General features: G+C 38.1%; 1 protein-coding gene across 1 annotated transcript; it reads right to left on the bottom strand.

Moving 5' to 3' along the window:
- Positions 1–289: 289 nt before the first annotated feature.
- fgfr1op2 (FGFR1 oncogene partner 2) lies at positions 290–24,220 on the bottom strand. The gene is made up of 6 exons (XM_039761675.1): positions 24,154–24,220; positions 14,090–14,226; positions 9,847–9,964; positions 9,609–9,751; positions 6,451–6,564; positions 290–1,596 (listed from the first exon to the last, which is right to left on the bottom strand). The coding sequence occupies exons 2-6, from the start codon at positions 14,222–14,224 to the stop codon at positions 1,459–1,461; spliced, it is 648 nt and encodes a 215-aa protein (XP_039617609.1). The 5' UTR covers positions 14,225–14,226; positions 24,154–24,220; the 3' UTR covers positions 290–1,458.
- Between the last annotated feature and the right edge of the window lie 2,532 nt (positions 24,221–26,752).

A 26,752-nucleotide genomic window follows, 5' to 3' on the forward strand; every position in this document is an offset into this window, starting at 1 on the left:
AAATTTGCAAAAACCTCAAGTAAACATTTTTCACATTGTCATTATGGGGTGTTGTGTGTAGAATTCTGAGGAAAAAATGAATTTAATCTATCTTGGAATAAGGCTGTAACATAACAAAATGTGGAAAAAGTGATGCGCTGTGAATACTTTTCGGATGCACTGTATATAAAAGCTGAGTTGGTTGAAAGCTTATAGCCGCATGAAAACATGTACCTCACCTGGAGCTCTAAGAGCATGCTATATCTGGAGCATGGACAAGTTAAATCATTCAAATTGTGAAAAATAATAAAAACCCTGAGTATTCCAATTTATTCCATTAAAAAGTTGAACAGTATAAACATTAGCACTCTACCAAAACAGCACATTAATCCAGTGATTTATACTAAAACTACTTCAGTTTATGCATGATGTGTGTAAACCAAAGTGAAATACATCTGCAACAGTATTGCTTGCTTTTGATGCAAAAGACTCATGCAGGAGAAGGAAAAGAGCACGAAAATGTTGAACGTACGACAAGTGATTTTTAAATGTGAAAAAACTTGGTCCCATTTTTCTTACTAATAATTTCAAAAATCATTTAAGTAAAAACCTTCACTTTCTTAGTGGGTTGGTACATTAATCAGGTACGCTTACCTGTGGCCACAGATTAATTCCTCTCAAAACAAACACACAGAATGTCCGATCTTTTGGTTTTAAGTAGTTGGGACTTTCTTCTCTTCTCTAATTTGTTGTGAGCCTTGCCTTCTAATTTGTCTCTGGGCTTTGACTGCTATAAATAAAGTTCTGTTATTAGGTTGTTTTTTTTATACCTTACAATTTAGAAAATCATATTTAACAATTGAGCTATAAAAATCCCAGAAACCTAAGGTATGACAGTTTTTAAACAAATATTAACTGAAAAGGCTATCTTTAATACTGCAAAAACACAGCACAACTTTCTCAGACCAATTGAATCCAATTTCACACCGCAGAGGGCCTAAGCCTTTCTTACCAACACTGGCCATGAGGCAGGATACACCCCTGAACAACTAGTGCTAGATGCTATTTTGAGCCATTGCTCAAATCGCTCATACTTATAACTTAAAGTGTTTTTCTTAACCTTTCGAAGGTTTTTTTTTTTAGAAGTATTTGTGTCTAGAGAAAAAGGGATATACTGTATATGTCGCATTCATTTTATACACCAAAGCTCTCCTGGCCTTTTCTACAATATTGCATGTCACACACAGATTACATCTGCTATACAACTCACCTTCTTACATATAAAGAAGAAAAATCCTCTCATATTATCATAAACTGAATACTAAAAATGGGCCAAAAAAAGAAAAAACGGAGAAAAATGAGCATCATAAAACCCAAAACAGAACCGAGTACCCTGTGTGGATGGCGAGTGGCTTAGATTGTCCGGGTTTGTCCATCATATTGTTAATCTGTTAAAATACTTCCATTTTACAAGTTTATTTAGCTTTTTCTGAGGCTGAGATCAGCACTTGTGACTAAGCCAGATAAAGATGTGCTCTCTGATGTATCTTCTTTTTTCAACGATAAAAAGGCTTCTCGGCTGATGTGAAGCAGCTCCCTCAGGCCACTGTTTTCAAGCTGAAAAAACAATTCATAACAATTTAAAAGACTCTTTCAAATAAAGTGTTGTTTAGCTGTAAATAAATGTTTTCAAACCAGTATTTACCTACATTGTAACTTACACTGAACTATCACACATATTGTAGTTTTTAGTATTATCGGTGTTCCACACGTAATGTGCCACTAACTGCATTTTTAGTAAGTGATCTTTGTTGCCTCTATTAACAACTTATTGTATTAGTCCAGATGCCTGCAATCTACCAGAAATATTCAAAGGGCCAATGAACTTTCATTTTCTGAATCCTGTCATTATGCAAAGGCTTGTGTACACATTTAGGCAGAGTGGTGGTTACAAGGCTAAGGATATACGCTAGTATCTGGAAGGCTGCCGCTTCAAATCCTGTTAATGCCAGAAGGGATCCTACTCCATGGGGCCCTTGACTTGAAAATTGCTCCAGGGCTGCTGTACAATGGCTGACCCTGCACTCTGACTTTAAATTTCCCCTCTGGGATTAATACAGTGTACCAAATACCAAAAAAAAAAAAAATTACATTACATTTAAAATGGTGTGCACCCCAACACCACAACAAATAAGAGGCACACAGTTTAACAGGCCATTACAAAGGCAGCTGAATCCCGATTCTGTAGCATTATGCAGGGTGTGAAGGGGATCCAGTCAACATCCAGGCTGTGTTCAATGGAATAATGGAAAATGGCTGCTAAGGTGCTTTATCTCCATTAGTTACATAAAATACCCCCTAACATAGTGGCATGGTTCTCCAGTTCGATAGGTGGCAGTGTATGCTATAAAAGGCCCCTATACTTCCCCTTCAGCATAGGAAATGTGCTATATAAATAAGATTTATTATTATTATTATTATCTGAAAGAACAGCGGAGCACCTAGGGCCGCCAGAGGGTCTACTCCTAGAGAAAGTGCACTTTAGCCTAGCATATATTATATGGCCTTGGCAGTGCTACCTGGCTGAGGTTTACCACCTCTTATTCCCAATAGGGTTTTTAGCATTATTTCGACTAAATGACACCCAAAATTGGCTGTTATTCTGCTTTAGTAATAAAGGAGCTGCAAATGGCTGAACATTCCAAAATTTTATTTATATTAATTTTGCTTCTGTGCCCCAATCTGTCAGCTATCATTTTACTAGGTTTACATTTCATATTACAATGCATTGTCTGTCAGTCGCAGTATATCAGTCTAAAGCAACAAGTAAACAGGGTGCAACCCTTGGTTGGCATTGGATGGACCAAAACATAATGTCCCAGAGGTGTTCTATTGGATTTAGGTCAGGAAAGTGTGGTGGCCAGTCAATGGTATCAATTCCTTCATCCTCCAGGAACTGCCTGCATACTCTCACCACATGAGGCCAGGAATTGTCGTGCACCAGGAGCCACTGTACCAGCATAGGGTCTGACAATGGGTCCAAGGATTTCATCCTGATACCTAATGGCAGCCAAGGTGCCTTTGTCAAGCCTGTAGCGGTCTGTGTGACCCTCCATGGATATGCCTCCCCAGACAATCATTAACCCACAACCAAACTGCTCATGCTGAATGATGTTACAGGCAGCATAATGTTCTCCATGGCTTCTCCAGACCCTTTCACTTCTGTCACGTGCTCAGGGTGAACCTGCTCTCATCTGTAAAGCACAGGGCACCAGTGGTGCATCTGCCAATTCTGGTATTCTATGGCGAATGCCAATCGAGCTGCATGCTGCTGGGCAGTGAGCTCAGGGCCCATTAGAGGACATGGGGCCCTTGGGTCACCCTCATGAAGTCTTTCTGGTTGTTTGGTCAGAGACATTCACACCAATGGCCTGCTGGAGGTCATTTTGTAGGGCTCTGGCAGTGCTCATCCTGTTCCTCCTTGCCCAAAGGAGCAGATACTGGTCCCGCTGATGGGTTATGGACCTTCTATGGCCCTCTCCAGCTCTCCTAGAGTAACTGCTTGTCTCCTAGAATCTCCTCCATGCCCTTGAGACTGTGCAGGGAGACACAGCAAACCTTCTGGCAATGACACGTATTGATGTGCCATCCTGGAGAAGTTGGACTACCTGTGCAACCTCTGTAGGGTCCAGGTATCGCCTCATGCTACCAGTAGTGACACTGACTGTAGCCAAATGCAAAACTAGTGAAGAAACAGTCAGAAAAGATGAGGAGGGAAAAATGTCAGTGGCCTCCACCTGTTAAACCATTCCTGTTTTGGGGTCATCTCATTGTTGCCCCTCTAGTGCATCTGTTGTTAATTTCATTAACACCACAGCAGCTGAAACTGATTAAAAACCCCTCTGCTACTTAACTGACCAGATTAATATCCCATAAGTTTCATTGACTTTATGCTATACTCTGATTAAAAAGTGTTCCTTTAATTCTTTTGAGCAGTATATATATATATATATATATATATATATATATACCAGCATCTTCCAGTTCTGGGTCATGGAGGTGGAAGCAATGCATGTTCCGACAGCCCTGGGCACAGGGCAGGAAAACCCCAGAGCTACTCATACACACACACATATTTAAACCATTTACACAGGGGCCAAGAGAGAATGACCAATCTATCCAAAGAGCACATTTGACATGCAGGAGGAAACTGTCATATTCAGCAACAGTGCTTGAAGCAGAAACACATTACTGGCGGTACCGGTGATACACTAGCTTCTGATGGATGAGCAGGGGGGAGGGGGGTACACATGAAACTTCGATCAAATGTACTTGTATTGTGCTGAGCAGCCTCCCATGAAAATTTGAACGGTATGACACAGTGACATTGAGTCAAGCATCAAATGTGGGTCTGGTTCTTTGGGTAGCTCATCCATCCACCCATTATCCAACCCGCTATATCCAAACCACTAGGTCACGGGGGGTCTGCTGGAGCCAATCCCAGCTAACACAGGGTGCAAGGCAGGAAACAAACCCCAGGCAGAGCGCCAGCCCACCGCAGGGCACACACACACACACACACACACACTAGGGACAATTTAGGATCGCCAATACACCTAACCTGCATATTGTTGGACTGTGGGAGGAAACCGTAGCACCCGGAGGAAACCCACACAGACACGGGGAGACAATGCAAACTCCATGCAGGGAGGACCCGGGAAGCGAACCCGGGTCTCCTAACTGCGAGGCAGCAGCGCTACACCAAGAAACATTGCCTGTACTCGAAGCTGAAGTTGGAAGAACACTGCTCAGAAAACTAAAATAGGGAGAACATGCAGCAGACAGCTTCTAAGTATGGTAACTGAATCCATGAACTGTGAAACTGCATGTGACGACGCAGTTGTACCGTAAGCAATGTTTACAAATTAAGCGTAGTTCTCAATAGAGTAATCAGAATCAGACTCTTGGTCTTCATGTTCCATATCACAAGTGTTCTCTAACTTTCCTAGGACTTCCTCAACCAAATATTCTTTCTAAAAAACTTAAGTCTTATTCTACATCAAACAGTTTAGTTGAGGTTCACTGGAATGTGTGCAAAGTATAATGAAACACCCATGTGCTCTTTTCACTATATTCTCATTCGGCATGCATCTCATTCGGTAGGCTTTGTAAAATAACTACACAGATTTTAACTCTTTCAGGGCTGATGTCAACTTTTGTCAAAAGGAGGTGTTGACGATGATAATCGACTGTAAACGGGAACAAAACCAACTGTGATATTTTACCTGGCCACTCGTTTCTAAAAGGAAAGTTAGATTCATTGGTCTGACTGAGATTTCCTGTGCTCGCGTGAATGGCAAGGCGCAAACAACTGCCAAAATGGGACTGACATCTGGCGAGAGATCAAAGCGAATGCGTAAAGCAAAATAATCTGCGGACAACGTTTTGCCCATTTTTATATCTGAACCGGACTATGAATTATCGGACTCTGATTTTGATACAAGTGATTAAAAATGAATATGAGGTTCCAGCTTCAGCTGATTGGTCGCAGGCTAATTGTGGTAATGACAATATTCACCAGGTAGGACTGCCACTTAACAATGATGAGAGGTAGAAACCAGATTGCAATGCACTGTGACCGTGATCACTGCTGCTGCCGCCCCAGCCATGTGAAGACAGCTTGGCAGCAAGCCTGCTGCACATTCTTGGCAAACTGGCAGCCACAGCACGCAGCAACAGGCGTTTTATGTTGATTTCTGTGTTGAAACCATTGGGAAAAAATTTTCAGCCCTCAAAGAGTTAATGTGGTGTGAGTGGGATTAAGCGTTGCATTGCCATAACTCCTAAGCTGCTGCGAGCACTCAAATGACCAAGAAATGTACCCATACCTTGAGAACATAGGACCGAGAATCTGTGATTAAATGATTATGTCAAGTTTCCTTCCTTTAATTATCATAAGGATGTTTCATACATGTGGAAGGCACACTTTCTTTAATCAAAACCTTTGTCACTTCAAAGTGGGTGTATTTGGTACGTTTTAAGGGTTTTTATATCATATATGGAAGCTGGGTTTCATAGAGCCCCATTGTAAGCTGCAAGAACAGACAAAGTATTTTTAAAACGTAATAAATAAATAAAAATGCTTCAGTTTAGAACACAATTTTAGGTAGAACACTAGTATATCATGACTGTGAAGAAAAAACTTTGACAAGAAAAATACCAAACCTACCCTTTTAAGTGCCACATATGCAGCTCTCATTTCTGTTTACATCCTGGATCCCTGTCTCTTTAGGCGACTAATATCTGGTCTTAACATTATAAATACACCAATGTTTTCTGCTTCACTGTGATAAGCAGATAATTATAATAATCATAACCTTACTACAAGAGGTCTTTCTTATGTAACTATTTAGATCCAATTTCAGTTTTTAGGAGCTGGAGTTTTAGAAATAACATGTAGAAAGCACACACCTCTAATTGTCTGATACGTTCCTCATCTTCATAAAATCGGCCTTCATCAAGTTCAATAGCCTTTTTCATAACTGCTGCCATTTCATTAATTTTGTCTATATGTGTCTGAACTTCCTGTAAGAGATCATTTTGAAAAATTTATTCAACCTTGCTCACCTCTCCATTCCAATCATCAACTCTTTGGTAATATCTGCTGTTCAAACCATTCATCATTTTTATCAATTGGCTAAAATGTACTATCACACCAACAGGAAGATATTTTTTTATAAACTTTGAAATACTATTTGTTTTTATTTCAAATTGAAAATGTTTTGGGATTTTACTAACTGTTATAAAGCACCTGGCAACAAATATAAAGAGGGATTCAAGAAAACTGAATTTTGGTATAAAAAGATTTGACTTTGAACCTCATAATTTTTTTTAAACAAACATATTCCTTACAGAAATTTGCTATACAAATCATTAGCAAAATATTTGTAGGTAAAAATTACAGAATGAATGAATAAACACTAGCTACCACAGCAAAATTCCTCTAGAAATATATATACTGTATACAGTGCATCCGGAAAGTATTCACAGCGCATCACTTTTTCCACATTTTGTTATGTTACAGTCTTATTCCAAAATGGATTAAATTCATTTTTTTCCTCAGAATTCTACACACAACACCCCATAATGACAACATGAAAAAAGTTTACTTGAGGTTTTTGCGAATTTATTAAAAATACAAATGTACACAAGTATTCACAGCCTTTGCCATGAAACTCAAAATTGAGCTCAGGTGCATCCTGTTTCCCCTGATCATCCTTGAGATGTTTCTGCAGCTTAATTGGAGTCCACCTGTGGTAAATTCAGTTGATTGGACATGATTTGGAAAGGCACACACCTGTCTATATAAGGTCCCACAGTTGACAGTTCATGTCAGAGCACAAATCAAGCATGAAGTCAAAGGAATTGTCTGTAGACCTCCGAGACAGGATTGTCTCGAGGCACAAATCTGGGGAAGGTTACAGAAAAAATTTCTGCTGCTTTGAAGGTCCCAATGAACACAGTGGACTCCATCATCCGTAAGTGGAAGAAGTTCGAAACCACCAGGACTCTTCCTAGAGCTGGCCGGCCATCTAAACTGAATGATCGGGGGAGAAGGGCCTTAGTCAGGGAGGTGACCAAGAACCCGATGGTCATTCTGTCAAAGCTCCAGAGGTCCTCTGTAGAGAGAGGAGAACCTTCCAGAAGGACAATCATCTCTGCAGCAATCCACCAATCAGACCTGTGTGGTAGAGTGGCCAGACGGAAGCCACTCCTTAGTAAAAGGCACATGGCAGCCCGCCTGGAGTTTGCCAAAAGGCACCTGAAGGACTCTCAGACCATGAGAAACAAAATTCTCTACTCTGATGAGGCAAAGACTGAACTCTTTGGTGTGAATGCCAGGCGTCACGTTTGGAGGAAACCAGGCACCGCTCATCACCAGGCCAATACCATCCCTACAGTGAAGCATGGTGGTGGCAGCATCATGCTGTTGCAGATGTTTTTCAGTGGCAGGAACTGAGAGACTAGTCAGGATAAAGGGAAAGATGACTGCACCAATGTACAGAGACATCCTGGATGAAAACCTGCTCCAGAGCGGTCTTGACCTCAGACTGGGGCGACGGTTCATCTTTCAGCAGGACAACGACCCTAAGCACACAGCCAAGATATCAAAGGAGTGGCTTCAGGACTACTCCTTGAATGTCCTTGAGTGGCCCAGCCAGAGCCCAGACTTGAATCTGATTGAACATCTCTGGAGAGATCTTAAAATGGCTGTGCACCGACGCTTCCCATCCAACCTGATGGAGCTTGAGAGGTGCTGCAAAGAGGAATGGGCGAAACTGGCCAAGGATAGGAGTGCCAAGCTTGTGGCATCATATTCAAAAAGACTTGAGGCTGTAATTGTTGCCAAAGGTGCATCGACAAAGTATTGAGCAAAGGCTGTGAATACTTATGTACATTTCTCAGTTTTTTTATTTTTAATAAATTTGCAAAAACCTCAAGTAAACTTTTTTCACGTTGTCATTTTGGGGTGTTGTGTGTAGAATTCTGAGGAAAAAAATGAATTTAATCCATTTTGGAATAAGGCAGTAACATAATAAAATGTGGAAAAAGTGATGCGCTGTGAATACTTTCCGGATGCATTGTATATTATAAATAATATATATTATATATTCTTAAAAGAATTTAAATCAATTGTGTTAATGTGGGTTCCCAATACTTTCACATGTATTTTACTTAGAATAACAGCAGCATACTTCTCATTGATATACAGGCAGTTCTCAGGTTAAAATAAGTTCCATCCTTGTAAACTATTTTACCGTGACTTTGTATTGCCCTCAAAATTTTAGTTTTTAAATATCAGTCATGGAAGTTTTAACAAAAATACATAAAGCTTTATTACTAATCTTACAGGAAAATGTTTAAAACGTATTAATAAAATATCAGTGATGCAATTATACTAGACTTCAAATCACTTAACAGATCATTTAAACGAAAGTTTGAACCATGGGTTTGTACAGTATGTTGACCTTATGTTTAAGCATCCTGCCACTTTTGATAATGATACAGTACCTCAGTGTTGGAAATGGCATAACAATGGCACTAACTACGACTGTGAGAATTGTGCTGTCGCCGCTGAGGAATGGTTCAGAGTGCCTGTTCCCCTCTCACTGACTGTACTCCCTGAGATGGCGCAGTTTACCTATGACTGAACTGCATCTGATGCGGGTTACATTTGGTGACACACCTGAACCAAAACACAAAATGATGGAAAATAGTGACAACATACTGCACTGTACAATGACTGCTTCAGCATCACAGGCAGCTGCTGTGTACTGACCTGCAAGGTCATAAAAAATGTCAGGTGGAAATTAACCGAAATTCATTTAAACAGAAATATTTTGTTCATACCAGCCTAACGGCTGTAAGTCGAGACCACCATAACCTGAGACCCCCATATGGTAATGTCAATTTCTGATTTACTGTTTTAAGTAAACATCATTCATAAACACAATTGAGTATTACAATCACTCTGAAAATGTCCGTTGTACCAATTCATGAATTTGTAGTTCTTTCATTGATTCTAAAATAAACAATCCAATAAACAAAACACACACAAAAGTACTTGCATTAGAATGCTGTTCCTTTAATTTTGTGATGATTATTGGGTCATCTTTTTTGCTGGCCATTAACAATCTGAAAACTTGTTCCCTGTATTTGCTCATTATGAGTTCAAGGGCTGATTGATGCTCCTCAAGTGATGTGCGCAGTTCTGTGGTAAGCAAAACAAAAAACTATAATATAAAATACATTACGTTTAACTTTTCTTTATTCTAATAGTTTTGATGGATCATCGTCCATCTTTACCTTTGTTTTCCTGTTGTAGTTCTCTTATCTGTCGATTCTCCTGCTGGATCCCCATGACTAGTGTTGACCGAGGTCTATGTCTGGCCACCTCATTTAGCTCTTGGATTTCTTCCTGGTACTAAATTGGAAATATTGTATTACTGGAAGAAAGGTTTCATACTATAACTATCAAACAAGACATATTTGGCCATTACATTTTACAATAATATATTTTAAGGGCAGAGTGGTGGATCTGAGGCTCAGGATCAGGAAGGTTGCTGGTTTAAATCCTATTGCTGCCAGAAAGAATCCTACTCTGTTGGGCCCTTAACCTGAAAATGGCTGCAGGGCCGCTGTACAATGCTGACCCTGTGCTTTGGCCTCCAAACGTCATGCGAAAAGACAATTTTCCCTCAGAGTTTAATAAAGTACATCAAATCACATTAAATAAATCAAAAATATAATTTAAAATCTTTCCATCAGAATACAAATTACAGAAAATTATACAAGAAATTAAAAAAAAATTATAATATAGGCTACTTAATCTGAGAAAACACAAGTTACATATCATTAAAGTTCAAGCTACAAGATAAAACTTCCACCTTCCAATTTCTGAACCCAATTAGTCATTTCAGAGTCATGCTAGGTACAGCCTATCCTGCTAGCCTCAGGCACAAGACAGGAACCATCACTGGCAGTTCACTACAGGTTCACTACAGAGGACAGTCATGCACTCTTCCACACTCATTAACAAAAAATCCAAATATCTGATGAAAAAGCGCACACAAAATTGAGGAGCATGTAAACTCAACACAAACAGTGACTACATTGGATTTTGAACCCAGTCTGCTAGAGCTGCAAAACAGAAGCACTATCCACTATGCAATTGCCTGAACCCATAAGATTAGCTTTACACATCTGACAAAAAGAAGAAACATCTGCAACATTACTGTCAACCATGTAACACTCCCGTGTGTGACTGGTGTTATAAGTCCACTGCAGAACGCACAAACTCGCACTGGGGCAATTTATAGTTATCAATCAAACTTACTTTAATGTCTTTGGTACATGGGAATATCTACCAAAAAAAATGACTCTGGAGCTTTAAGGCAACAGTGCTAACCACTGTGCCACCATACTGCCAAAAATGTAAAATCATTTTCAAAATGTGGATACTGTATCATAAAAGTTAACAATAGTGAGGGGTTACCGCGTGCTTCTCTTTTGTGCATCAGTTATTGGACTGATTTATATCCAGATATTATGTATACTGTCTATGTCTGAAAGCTGCTCTGGAATTTCCTGCAAATTGTGTAAATTATAATTCAGAATTATAGCAGTTTAGAAGGAAAGATAATTTGTTTTCAGGATGAAGAAAAATTCATTGTGGGCACACAATTCTAACTTCTTCACTTGTGCTTGCATTTTATAAATCATAACAACAAATTATGACAATTATGCTTGTTTCAACAGCTACAGTATGTGCAATTTTAAAATTTTCCAAAAGTGGAATATATTTAATTGAATAATATTTTGCATATTATATTTGTGAATGTGAACTTAAATGACAACTGCACATTTTCTAAAAAATACATAAAACGAGCAACCGTTTGGATATAGAAAAATGATACTACTTAGATAAACACAAGCCAGTATGATAAAGCAATAAACAGTAATGAGGTTAATACATAATAAATGTGACACAATGATCTCTTTCCATCCCCAAATGACACTTCAAATAAGTGACACCAGTCTGAAATGAAAGTTCATCTCTAAAGGCAGTTTACTGAGATGGAAGGGACTAATGTACAGGAAAAGTAATGGATATTATCTGCAGTGTGGCGTCTACCTGTAGTTTCTGTTCCTTCATAAAATTCACTAAAACTAATAACCAAGATTATAGGTTTTAGTATTATTTAAATTAATAAAAATTATAAAAAACCATTTAAGTAATAATTGAGTCTAATTAAAAATACATAGAAAAATCAATGAAATCAAAATGTTTTTGTTTTCATTTTTTAGAAATAAAAAATGCAACCATTACCATTTAAGTAGTGAAACAATAAGAACCATTATATGGTTCAATAGATATTCAGTTTAAGGTCCATTTTGTACGTGTAAGAAAGCAAATAAGGCTAAATAAAGAACATGAAACTACTATTGGGTACTAGTATGCATGATGCTTTTGTGCAAATTAAAATTAACATGTTTTAAAGATTACATTTTTATAGCTAATAATTCTACCCAATAAATATTCATCATATAATACTTCACATATGGATGGATAAAAACATACAGCATGTATTATTTTCAAAAGACTATATGTTTTAGATGTTAATCCCACATATACAGCTGGGCATGTGCTGCATGGAATACTGTATATTGTGTTACATGTCTCTGATGCAGATGTCTTGCTTTTGGCATTAAAAAGAACAGCCCATAGAGTGTTGGCAGGCTTACGGGCTATTCTGAGGCTTGATTTGGAGAGGATGTGCGCTGTACCATCCAATACATCACTGTGATAGGGAATTTTACACACACACACACACACAGTTCAAAAAAATGAATGGAACATTTAATCATCACAGTCAAGTCAATTTCAGGGATATCAATCTGTTCAGCTAGGAAGCTTAAGCAATTGTGAATCTTAGGTGCACAAGAAAGTGACAACAGGTGCACTGGAGAGGCAACAACAAAAACAACCCCCAAAAGAGAATAGTTTGTGGCCACCACCTGCAAAACAAGTGCTCCCTCCTTATCTTTCTTCTCTAGTTTTGTGTTTTTATAGTGTCCTTCATGTCAAGTTAAGTCAAGTAGCTTTTCATGGTTTCAAAAATACGCAGTTGGCACAGTACATAGTGAACCAAAACAACGTTCTGAGGACTACGATGACACATAAACACAGGACTACAGAAAAAGCTGCACATAACAATAGTAAAGTGCACGTATGCAAGAATGTGCAAACATTACATGACAGTACAAAGACAGACAGCACTGACCAGTAAACATTTATGATATCTAAAGGTAAAAAAAAAAAAAAAGAAAAAAAGTATCAGGTTATGCCAAAATGTGACAGTATCCTAATAGAAGGAACAGATGTAAACATGACACTGGAAGTAGTAAGAAGGTAAACAGTATAATAATAAATATAATAACAGATATAAAGACATAATGTACTGTAGTTAAGAGGGAAGGTGCGTGTGTATTCTCAGTCTAGTCCCCGAGTGTTTAGGAGTCTTATGGCTTGAGTGATTACCCACTGTCGTAGTGAGGGCTTGAATGCTTTGGTACCTTTTTTCAAACAGCAGAAGAATAAAGAGTTTATGTGAGGGGTGCGTCAGGTCCTCCACAATAATGTTGGCTTTGTGGAAGGAGCATGTGGTGTACATGTCTGTGATGGAGGGAAGACAGATTCCGATGACATTCTCAGCTGTCCTCACAATCTGCTAGAGGGTCTTGCAATCCAAGACAGTGCAATTCATAAACCAGAGAGTGATGCAGCTACTCAGGATGCTCTCACTACTCCCACTTGTCACTGCTGGTAGCCTGAGGTGGAACCTACAGCAGTTTCAGGTTGCACAGGTAGTTTAGCCCCTCTAGGATGGCACACTCATACATGCTATCGCAAAAAGATTTGCTTTGACTCCCAATACAGTCTTACAAGAATGGAGGAGATACCAGGAGATATTCTGATTCAAGAGGAGAGCTGGACAGGGCTGTAGAAGGGTATCAACCATACATACATACATACATACATACACACACACACACACACAAACATACACTCATACAGTACACATACACACTTAATATAATAATAATTATACCAACTTAATTATTAATTTAATAATAACTACCCAATAACATCAGTAGACTGCAGTTTAATTACTGGACAATGTATTATTTACGAAAATGTTAATTGATTCTACAACATTTACTGCATTTATCTTAAAAATACTTATTTTAATTACATTGCAAGTTTCAGTGTAAAGTCTTTTATAACAGCTTCATTTTTAAGGAGTGCAGTTTTTCTGCTCCATGGAATTTATAACTTGGCTCTTTGTGACTTGACATAAAGAAACACACTAGAAAGACATATCCAAAGTACTGTTATGGATCTATATCTAAACTTTGGCAGGTGGTTCTGGCTTTGTGGAATAAAATCCGGTTTCCAAATCATTTTGTAAACTTCTATTGTATGACCATACAAATGACACAATTGTGATAAAAAGGAAACAACAATAATAACATACAAAATAAATACCTGTTTCATAGCTTCTACACGCTTGTTAAGTGATGTGGTTTGTTCAATTAGCACCTCAGCTGCATTGTCATGGTCCCTTAACCTCTCCACAAGAGCTTTAGCATCAGCAAGCACCTTTTCAATCGTGCAACTCATTTCTGTATTAGATGAAAAATTATTACTGAATTAATAACCTAGGCAATGGAAAGAAGACAATCCCCTAATAGCTATTCTGCAGGAAAAGTTACTTTAATCAGGTTCTTTAATAAATACCTAGATTAACAGAAATATGTTATCTTCAGGGTCTTAAGAAAGACAAAATATCCCACAAACCAAATATTTACATATGTTACATGTTTTTTTCTTACAGAACAGTGTGTGCAAGCGATATAGACTGGAGGCTTCAAGGCTACAGGTTTATTTTAATCTCTGTTTTACTGTGCCTTCTACAGAAAATGAGCTGCTTAATTTACATCCATCCATTATCCAACCCGCTAAATCCTAATTACAGGGTTACTGTAACTGTAGGAGCCAATCCCAGCCAACACAGAGCGCAAGGCAGGAACAAATCGCACCAGCCCACCGCAGGACACACACACACACATACACACAAGGGGCAATTTAGGATCGCCAATGCACCTAACCTGCATGTCTTTGGACTGAGGGAGGAAATCCTCGCAGACACAGGGAGAACGTGCAAACTCCATGCAGGAAGGACCAGGGAAGCGAACCCAGGTCTCCTTACTGCACCACCGTGGCTGCATAATTTGTTAATGTCAAAATAAAATTTATTTTGTGTTTCAATATTTTGAGAGACAATTCACACATCCTTATTAATGTGACAAATACTTTGTTAACAGAGACGTGTAATCACCAAAATTAGCAGTTAGCAGGACAACAAAAACAGCATATACATTACAAACAAATACAAAGTTCAAACACTGAATTTGTGTCATTCATTTGGCTTCTGAAGGCAAACTAATGCTCATAAGTATAACCCATAAGTAAAAGGATGTCACACACATATTTGAATGGTACATTGAAGAGTGTAATGCTGTCTCACAGTTATATATTTATTAAGCGCGGGTAACAACATCCCGAGTACTTTTCTAATTCTGGATTGCTACACAGGTACTGTATATACAATAGCAAACTCTGATCACTCATATAACAAACCTTTAAAACAACAAAACAAGGGTTGTTTTACATGAATTCTGAAATAATGAATTAATGTAAAGTTTGATTTCACACTGGAAGCTTAACGTTGGGACAAATGTAAAAAAGCAGACCACTTCGCATCTCTGCCGCGTGTTGTGAAGAGGGGGGCTGAGCGCACCCCAAGGAGATGCAATCGCTCCTCCAAAACCTCCTCTTAAACGGTGATACAATGTGGGAAACAGTTTTTTGTTTTTTTTTTTACCTCCTCTTTGCTCGATCCGCTGCTGCCATGCCGCATGATCTGCATTTCGCACGGCACACTTCTGTCATATCACCTATGTCCATATATTCAATATCTTTTCACTTTTACCTTTTCATCACTATCGCACTGAATTTTTAATTCAGTGTTTGGAATTACATTGTGGCAATGCAACGTATAACAGCCCGTGAGTGAATATCGTTTTGTTCTCTCTACAAGAAATGTGTCTGACATAACCACGCAGGACTTTTTCAAATCTCTTTGCATAAGCTCTTGTCTCGCGGGGCTTCCGGCCCCAGGCGTGGTTACACTGCTTGGCATGAATACTTGTCTCACAGGACGTGAAAGTGTCTCTGAGACAATCGCATCTCGTCTCCTTCCAAGTTTTTTTTTTTTTTTAAAACAGAGAGATTTTAAGCAGTATTTTTCAGTTACTAGACAAAAATGTCAGTGAATAAATGTAGACTGTGCATATATTAAGTAAATCAGGTAGTCCATGTTGATATTCTTTATAAACACTAGGCTGAAATCACCCCAAGATTATAAACCCCCCCATTTGCTGTTACATTGGGGGATCCCCATCTCTGCCACACATTAAAATTCAAGCCCTGCATTACATTTTGCTATTTCTGAATTCCAATACTAACTAGTTTACCCAAATGATAGCTGGCTATTTACTTGACATACAAATTTTTTAAAACTATTGTTACTGTTAGTATTTACTGTGTATTTTTTGAATGTATTACAAAAAAGGCACAATGTTGTTAACTTTAATAATGGGGGTACTTTAATAAAATTTCATTAAATAGGATTTCTGTTTTGGTTATGGTATCAAAAAGTTCTGAGTACGAGTATCATAAAATGTCACTGGTATTGGTAGTGAATACGAAAAGTCTGGTATTGCGACATCCCTCATTTGCACATTTTGCTTCTTTCAGTAACAATATATAGAAGTACACTTCATCATCAAGCAATCTGTTAAGAAGACATAACAGAGTAATGGACAAAGGTTAACAGAAAATTATATTATTGCAGTGTTTTGAATTAAACATTGTAGATAACAATGATTACTTCATAACCACTGGCAATCTACATAATAATATGCCAATATATAATAATGTTTCGTGAGTCTAAGCACTTAAACTAAAGCTTAAAACCACATAGTCTTAACATGGCAGACACCTCACAGACCTGCTGGTGGGACTCTTCATATTGTTTCACAATTAACTATTGCTACAATCATGGCTGAAATTATCGGTACCCCTGGAATTTTCCCAGAAAATGCACCATTTCTCCCAGAAAATTGTTGCAATTACAGATGTTTTGGTATACACATTTATTTCCTTTATGTGCATTGGAACAACACAAAAAAACAGAGAAAAAAAGCCAAATATGACATCATGTCACACAAAACTCCAAAAATGGGCTGGACAAAATTACTGGCACCTTTTCAAAATTGTGGGTAAATAGTTTTATTACAAGCATATGATGCTCATTTAAACTCACCTGTGGCAAGAAATAGGAGCACCGCAATATAGCAATCACACCTGAAGCCAGTTAAAATGGAGAAAAGTTGACTCAACCTTTTTGTTGTGTGTCTGAGTGTGCCACACTAAGCATAGAGAACAGAAAGACGAGCAGAGAATTGTTTGAGGACCTGAGAACAAAAATTGTGGGAAAATATCAACAATTTCCAGAGATCTTCATGTTCCTTTGTCCACTGTGCGCAGCATAATCAAGAAGTTCACAACATATGGCACTGTAGCTAAACTCCCTGGGCGTGGAAGAGGTAAATTGATAAAAGACTGCAACGAAGGATAGTCCAATGGTGGATAAACAGCCCCAATCAACTTCAAAACATATTCAAGCTGTTCTGCAGACTCAGGGTGCAACAGTGTCAGCTCAATTGACATCTGAGGAAGCCAAAATCCTTCTGGGCAAACGTCTTGTGGACAGATGAAACCAAGGTAGAGCTTTTTGGTAAAGCTCATCATTCTACTGTTTACAGAAAACAGAATGAGGCCTATGAAGAAAAGAACACAGTACCTATAGTCAAACATGGTGGAGGTTCTAAGATGTATGTTTTGGGGATGTTTTGCTGCCTCTGGCACTGGATGCCTTGACTGTGTGCAAGGCATCATGGAATCTGAAGACTACTAAAAGATATTGGGGTGCAATGTAGGGCCCAGTGTCAGAAAGCTGGGTCTGCGTCAGAGGTCATGGGTGTTCCAGCAGGACAATGACCCCAAACATATAAACAGAAATGGTTGAAGACAAAGTGCTGGAGAGTTCTGAAGTGGCCAGCAATGAGTTCAGATCTAAATCCGATTGAACACTTATCTCAAAATTGCTGTTGGGAGAAGGCACCCTTCAAATCTGAGAGACCTTGAGCAGTTTGCAAAAGAAGAGTCGGAAATCCCAGTTTAGAGGTGTAACAAGCTTGTTTATGGTTATAGGAAGCGCTTGATTTCAGTTATTTTTTTCCAAAGGGCGTGCAACCAAATATTAAGTTGAGGGTGCCAATAATTTTGTCCAGCCTGGTTTTTGAGTTTTATGTGAAGTGATGTCAGATTTAGCTTTTTTTCTCTGTTTTTTTTTTGTGTTGTTAAAGGAAATAAACATGTGTATACTAAAACATTTGTAATTACAACAATTTTCTGGGAGAAATGGTGCATTTTCTGGAAAAATTCCAGGGGTGTCGATAATTTCGTCCATGACTGTATTACTATAACTGGCTAAGTCTTTCCCATCTACTCTAAAGTGTCCTGTAAAGGTGGTGGTACTTGGAATCACAACAAATGTGTTCAGGTTTCTCTTTTCCCTCTGGAGGAGGACATTAAAGTGATAAAATATACTATATCTCTTCAGAATTATTCATATTTGTCTGTACCATAATATAATATGAAATACCCCGTGGAGGAACTGATGACCAGTTGGCGAAGCATAGATGAAGCCTATGTGAAATGGAATTTTGTTTTTCTTTTCTTCGATATTCACCTAATATTAGGTAAAGAAGACACACACACACACATATATATATATATATATATATATACACACACACACACACACTCACCTAAAGGATTATTAGGAACACCTGTTCAATTTCTCATTAATGCAATTATCTAATCAACCAATCACATGGCAGTTGCTTCAATGCATTTAGGGGTGTGGTCCTGGTCAAGACAGTCTCCTGAACTCCAAACTGAATGTCAGAATGGGAAAGGAAGGTGATATAAGCAATTTTGAGCGTGGCATGGTTGTTGGTGCCAGACGGGCCGGTCTGAGTATTTCACAATCTGCTGATTTACTGGGATTTTCACGCACAACCATTTCTAGGTTTTACAAAGAATGGTGTGAAAAGGGAAAAACATCCAGTATGCGGCAGTCCTGTGGGCGAAAATGCCTTGTTGATGCTAGAGGTCAGAGGAGAATGGGCCGACTGATTCAAGCTGATAGAAGAGCAACTTTGACTGAAATAACCACTCGTTACAACCGAGGTATGCAGCAAAGCATTTGTGAAGCCACAACACGCACAACCTTGAGGCAGATGGGCTACAACAGCAGAAGACCCCACCGGGTACCACTCATCTCCACTACAAATAGGAAAAAGAGGCTACAATTTGCACGAGCTCACCAAAATTGGACAGTTGAAGACTGGAAAAATGTTGCCTGGTCTGATGAGTCTCGATTTCAGTTGAGACATTCAAATGAGTCAGAATTTGGCGTAAACAGAATGAGAACGTGGATCCATCATGCCTTGTTACCACTGTGCAGGCTGGTGGTGGTGGTGTAATGGTGTGGGGGATGTTTTCTTGGCACACTTTAGGCCCATTAGTGCCAACTGGGCATCGTTTAAATGCCACGGGCTACCTGAGCATTGTTTCTGACCATGTCCATCCCTTCATGACCACCACGTACCCATCCTCTGATGGCTACTTCCAGCAGGATAATGCACCATGTCACAAAGCTCGAATCATTTCAAATTGGTTTCTTGAACATGACAATGAGTTCACTGTACTAAAATGGCCCCCACAGTCACCAGATCTCAACCCAATAGAGCATCTTTGGGATGTGGTGGAACAGGAGCTTCGTGCCCTGGATGTGCATCCCACAAATCTCCATCAACTGCAAGATGCTATCCTATCAATATTGGCCAACATTTCTAAAGAATGCTTTCAGCACCTTGTTGAATCAATGCCCGTAGAATTAAGGCAGTTCTGAAGGCGAAAGGGGGTCAAACACTGTATTAGTATGGTGTTCCTAATAATCCTTTAGGTGAGTGTACATTATTTCTATATGTGCATTACACCTTATTTTAATTCCCAGTATTGTTTTTTAATTACAGCATATAAACAAATGTGTGGAATGCTCTATGTTTTTATACTAAAGAGAAATTGAGCTGAATAATTTATAAATACTATATTACATTCCTGTAATATATATCTTATACTGATTTATAAATAAATAAGTCATAATGCAGCTAAATTATTCAAAGGTACAATATATAAATATGTATTTAATAAAAATTAAATAATATAACATTGGATTAAGTAGGTTCACTAAATGGATGGAATAAAACAAACCTCTAGGGGAACGGTTTAACAGATTGGGATAGACAATATACATAAATCACTGAACTGAATGTCAGTCTGTGTACACTCATGCCACTAACCTGACTTTGATTAGAAGTAAAGCCAAAACTGATTTGATAGGAAGAACTCTAAAATTCTTGGACAGTCTGACATTTACCATTATTAACTTCTGAGACGTGTGTTTTAATTTCCAATAAGAATCCCAACTCACAAATCTTGACCTGTCCAGAGTTCAAGTCAGACAGTTATAGCTCTGGCCATATCAACAAGACTGCTAAGCTATTTTTACTGTCAGCAAAATGCTGCTATGTCCTACCCATCCATTAAGGTTACATTCTCAGAATCATTCTCTTCTTAGAAAATAATGAAAAACTGGCACCCTCCACCACCATAAGCACCCTTGGGCTAATTCTGAAAGGTTCTCCATGGACCCATAGTTATTATTACAAGTAAATCAATTAAATGTCTTCAGCAATTTCCAGTATATTGAGATTTGTTTTATGCAACATTTTTGAAATTTACAAAACATAAAAATTATAATGCACTGTTAAATTAAACTGTGATGTTAAAAATTTATCACGGGCTTTATAACTCATACAATGTAATATGACAGGCAAATTAAAAGTGATGGATTGCTTTTTCCTACAGACTATTCAGCAAGATAACTAAACTATAAAAGGTTAGGCAGAGATTAACATTTTAGCTTCCTCTGACATAATTTATTTAGTATTCAATTAATTAATCATTAATACAATCTAATTTACAATTAAATAAACATTTAAAATTAATTAAAAATTTAAAATATGGAATATTAAACATGTGTGTTAAAAGTTCAAGAGAAATGAATATGAATGTTTTATTCCGTGCTATTGTAATTATGCAAACTTTTATCCAGAAAATAACAGTACAATACTTACATTTGCCAAATAAATTTACAAAACATACAATAAAAATGGTATAAATTGTGTTCATATACTTGTCACAAATATAAAGAAAAAGCAGCAAAAATATGTAACTGTTAAGATTCAACAAAAGAAACCAGACATATTTGGCTATTAAAATAACCCAAGGACAGAATACTTCAGATGAATTCTTTTCAGTCAATAAAATACACATAACTAGAATTACTGGTGTTAGGATATGAATCTTTAATGGCAAAGTCAAAACCGAAGCTTCAATGAACAGAAGTTTGACAAACGAGAGGAGACCATTCAGCCCATCAAGCTCAACTGATCAGCTAAATGAACTAATATGTGTTGTACAGCAACAATAGGCCTCAACAGAAAACAGCTCTTGAAATAAATCCAAAGAACCACAGGGATGTGAGCTGCTATCATAATGTGGTCAGTTTAATGATATGTCAGACACAGTTGCACACCACAATGAATCATGATTTTTAAGAACAATATTCATAAATTTTAACTGGATACAGCACTTTTGATGTTTACCAAATTTAAACCCTCCAGTGTGCTGGAAGCCAGTAGCACAAAATGCCAGGTTTCAGTTATGCAGTGAGCCAATTCTAATCAGTCTGTAAGCAGTAACTTGCACTGTTTCAGGTAAAAGACTTCAAGGCACTGTAAGTGAACACACAAGAAGGTGTGGCATACCTTTAACAAAAACTTGTATTTTAACTTGTACATTTTTTTCCTCTCCTCCAACTCATAAGCCTATTATTTTCTTTATGGAATGCTGACAAGAACAACCCCAACTCTCACTTTTTCCGCAATAAAACTGCACATTACTTTTTTTAAATAATCTAAACAATGCATCATACACATACAGTATATAGAATTAACAACTGTGGTGCTTGATGCAAAACTATATCTGAGCCTGGGGGTCTGCATATAGTGAGGACAAGCACAGAAAACCTACATAAGTCTGTTTTGTGTGCAAAAAAAAGGTCAGTACAAATTCTACAACCTTTCAGTTAAATGATTTAGGTGCCGTGCATGTTGAATCAATCCTGGAAGAGAGAACTGGTTTAAAAATGACATACTTGTAGGACATAATATACTGTAAACGACAGACATGTGCCTAAACCTTTTCAATTCTATTTATTTAGAAGAGCAGCACACAAACAAAGTTACTTTATGTTGTCTATCTCTGCTTTAACAGCAAATATCCTCCTCCTCCTTCATCCCGCCTCGTCATCTAAAGACATCATAACATTGCTAAAAGCCAACTTTTCTTTATTTTCTCAGAAAATCTGTAATACACAAAACCATCACTTTTTAAATTACTGGTTATTCGCCCATTCTCAGACACTGTTTTGTTAAATATGTTCTTCTTTTAGTGCTGTCAAATGAATATACATTTATTTATCTACATGTCCCTGTAAAGGCAAGCCTGTTTGGCATTTTACCTATATGTGTATATAGAATAAAATGTAAATCTCACCCTTTCTACAGTTACCCAAAGAATTTAACTTGCTAACATCACCTCCAGCAGATCTAGCATAAACTTATCTTAACAAGAAAGAGTGTCCATGTTCATACATATTTTAGGGTTAAATGGTCATTACTTCAACAGGTACAGATTGCAGTGAAATGCTCAGAAACGGAAATTTGGATTAACAACGGATCTTACCATTTGCTAATTTCAAACTGTTTATTGTACCATACATTTTAACAAATCGCTTGACTTGCACTCTCTACCACTTCCTACTATTATTTTTTCAGGTGGAAGGCAATACAGAGATATATTATTCCTTGCGGACTGTGGAGAGCACTTTTGTCATTTCAAAAAATTAAAACAGCAAAAGAAATCACATTAATACAACCAAAATTGCTTATTTCAGCTTCCATTTTTTAGGGTCTGAAAAAACACCTCTTAAAACTTTTCATGCCTGAAACCCTACCATTGTTTTTACGTTGACTACAGTGATTCCTACATTCCTCCCATATAACATACCACTGAAATGAATGTGTTTAGTTTTCTGCATTAGAAGTGCCAATACCACTTTCTGTAATCACAAGATTCCTCCACCCATTTTCTAGCATATCATTCAGTTTTTCTTCCATCAAACCACATTTACTTGTATGAAACACAGTATCTAAGCAACGCATATACATTTTGAAGTACAAGAGCCTTTGGATTAAAATGAATGTTTTCCACCATCAAGCTTAACCCATCAGGATCGTCAGTGTTTGTGTTTATCCTGGTGGGAAACTGCCGTGGATGATGTGGCAGAAAAACGTAAACGTGCATGATCAGTTAACAAGCATATACCTTCCATGTAATTACTTAGAATAATGGTACGCTTCTCGTATACCTTGTGGTATTTTCGGGAATATGAACATTTACATGGCACAACTGTTTATTTAAATTGTACACAATATAAAGGCTGTCCAAATGGTATGCTTAAACACAAATATAAACGGATCGGTAACTTTCTTTTCTCCGCTATTTTTTGCAGGTGTTACTGTGTCTGTTTTATTCAAACCTACCCCAACACATTCCTTGCGCAACCGGAGTCCTTCGTTCACTTTCCCCTGGGAACACGCCCCCTCTCCAAGGGTCTGACGCCCTTTGCTCCCTTTAATATTTTAAGCTGACATTTCTATCATTCAACAGTAGCTTAAAATCTCCAGCCAAGTCCACGTGTAAAAAGGTATTCCCTTTAAAGGTCAATGCCGTATTTTACTCCTTATTTTCTTGCGGCCAACCGTCTTTATATGACCTTATTTGTTTTAACATTACAGACTGCACTTCAAAACAATAAATTTAATTTTTCTACAGTACAACTCATACAATGCATCTACCTATACAATTTTCCAAAATTAAAATAATGCATTTTAACAAAAAACAATAAATACAGGATAAATGAGTTCAAGATTAAATTTAAGAAATTAGAAGGTTGACACTTCAGCATTCGCAATTGAAAGCTAACCGAGTTACCGGTGATAGAAGTGCCTGTCAAACATGGCTTAAAGCAGTCAAGCCAATGGGATAAACGACTTAAATAACAATGTCGCGTGCATCAAAATGCCCCGAGTAATTGCCCAGTCTTCGTCAAGACGTACTTCTACCTTCAATTTACTGTAGTAAATCATTCTTAAACACTGCAGTACCTGATCTGGAACACTTCGAACGTTCTGACAATCCGGAAGCGTTCTTCTTCTATTTGTTATAGACCGCTTCCTGTCGCACTAGACCGCATGCGCAAATTATGGCCTGCCTGGAGTTATGCGTTCTGGGAACTGTAGTCTATGTAATGCTCGTTTTTTAAATTTCCAATAGCTTGGTGTTCTTCTGACCGAGGTTAGCGGAGGAAAGAGAAGACACAGTTGTACAGATATTTACACATTCATGTTATCTGAAAGGAATTTAACTCGTACGATATCCCATGGTCCTGTCTTAATTCGCTACGCAATACTAAAAAAGTGCAATCTATTAAAGTTAATAATTCTACTGCAGCTATAAAGACCCCAAAAGTACTACGGACCTCACTTCGTCAATGCATTTTTTCTGGCTTCGAGATTCAGGAACTGTCTGCTTTTATTTTTGTTACTACCAAATATAATTTCCATCAAAATAAATGCAAGATTGTACCAATGGGGCAATAGCAGAAACATTATTTACATTTGTCTGTTTGTTTGAATATTTTATTGCGAAAACAAAAGTTAAAAAAGTAACCATCTATCTCTCTGCAACCAATCAACCCATTTTAACAGTTCTTCATGCTTTTTCCAGTTTGACACTGACATTTTATTTACAGCATCAGTCTAGCCATTTTTTAAAACCTCTTATTCTACCCTGCGTTTGAGTGACTTGATCCCTAAGCTAGCAGCACGGGAGGCAAGGCAGGAACCATCCCTGTACTGGACATAAGTCTTTTGCACACACCCTCCTCTATGGCAATTTCATTTCATTCTTTAACCAAGTCTGGATTACTGAGGGTCTGCGCAGGACAGAATACCATACCCCGATATTCTCAGGTTTCTGTTGTTAATGGAACAACGTCAGAGTGATTTGATTGATAGTTGACGACAGTCCTGTAAAAACAGTCTAATGCAATTTAAACACTGGCCAGCAGGGATAAACACTTTGCCATCATGCCATTCCTGTTTCCTGAGCTAGTTATTCATAGAGTAACGCCGGACCGCCAAAGAAACTATACAAGCAGTGGTGGTTCCAGACCAGATTTACCAGGGGGTCCAAGGTGGGGCCAGTGTTTTTTCATGGGGGCACAGAACATCACCTTAAGTAATTAATTAAAATTTTATCTCTTCAGCAGAGGGGCCATAACAGGGGCCAGGGCCAGTTCTACAGGGGCGCTGGCCACTGTTGGCGCCGACTAAAACTGCCTATGCATACAAGTGAGGTCCATGCAGCGGCTGTGGAAGGGGGTGGAGCTTTGACTGATGAGTGACAAAAAAAGGGACCTGGGGCCTCATGTATAAACGGTGTGTATGCACAAAAATGTTGCGTAAGCCTGTTTCCACATTCAAATCGCGATGCATAATACCTAAACTTGGTGTAAAGCCACGCACATTTCCACGGTAGCTCATATCCTGGCGTACGCAAGTTCTGCGCTCGGTTTTGCAGACTGGCGGCACCCAGCATCAAAGCAGTGCTACTGTTCCAGTGTGGTTTCCTTCTCTTTTTTAGATCCACATCCCTGATGTGGCTTTATAAATACACTGAAATTAACTGCATATTGTTTATTAGTTTAATGCATCTGATTGTAATTAACCTGTAACAATATAATGGTCCACGGAATGGCCAAACTATTTCGAATACCATAGCTGCTTTAGTGTTGTTACTCTCACTGCACCTTCTTTTTCTTATTTCAGCTGCTCCCATTATGGGCTGCCACAGTGGATCGTCTTTTTCCATATTACTCTCACTGCACCACTCGGAGCAGCTGATCGGAAAGAGAATTATCGGTATACAGCATCTACCACACACTGCCTCAGCCATGCTGCCTATTTGAATTGCTCTCATACAACAAACGCTTCAGAGCCTTTCCTGTACGGACCTTGTGGTTCAGAAACAGTTTCATCCCAAGAACTATAAACGCATTCAATCAGTCCATCAAGTGCTCCTTGTAGAACTGTTAGTACTTATTAGTACAATCACCTCACTGTAAACTTGCACTACAGTTATATTGCATAAACTGAGCCGCTTTATATTATATATTTATATATTTACATATGATGACGATATGATTTTTAAAATGAAATGCAGCAAAATATGTTTATTATATTTTACAGATAAAACTTTAACTTCATTTAAACAATCTATATTGTTAATAATTAAACATGTGAGGAAATGGTGTCGCAGCGCATACAAGGATCTGGCGCTCTGTTCATGGATTGTTCCTGCCTCATGCTGTATGCTTGCTGGGACTGTCGTGACACTGGAAGGATAGAATAATTAAACACGTACTATGAAGATATTTCAATGTTCCAAGTTTTGAAGAAACTTTGAAGCTTATAGAAGGCTTAATGTCTATTACAGAGCTGATTGTGTGGTGATTGGGTAGTTGGAGAAAGAAAAGTAAGGACAGGAATTGGGGGTTAGTACTTTTGAAAGAGACAGTACTGCTGCAATAAATTATTTCATCGAAGGTCGCACACAATCACTGCGCCACTGTGTTCCTATATTTAATAACCTGCTTTAACTCCTATCTTCATGAAGTGATATCAAGTATACATCTCAGTATTT

This window comes from Polypterus senegalus, chromosome 8 (assembly GCF_016835505.1).
Source record: "Polypterus senegalus isolate Bchr_013 chromosome 8, ASM1683550v1, whole genome shotgun sequence".
In the NCBI taxonomy this organism is placed as follows: Eukaryota; Metazoa; Chordata; class Cladistia; order Polypteriformes; family Polypteridae; genus Polypterus; species Polypterus senegalus.

Coding starts and splice junctions, on each gene's coding strand:
- fgfr1op2 (XM_039761675.1), bottom strand. CDS start 14,224: ATGAGTTGCACGATTGAAAAGGTGCTTGCTGATGCTAAAGCTCTTGTG. Junction 9,752..9,846: donor ACTACAACAGGAAAACAAAG/GTAAAGATGGAC, acceptor TGCTTACCACAG/AACTGCGCACATCACTTGAG. Junction 1,597..6,450: donor AACGTATCAGACAATTAGAG/GTGTGTGCTTTC, acceptor TTGTTTTTTCAG/CTTGAAAACAGTGGCCTGAG.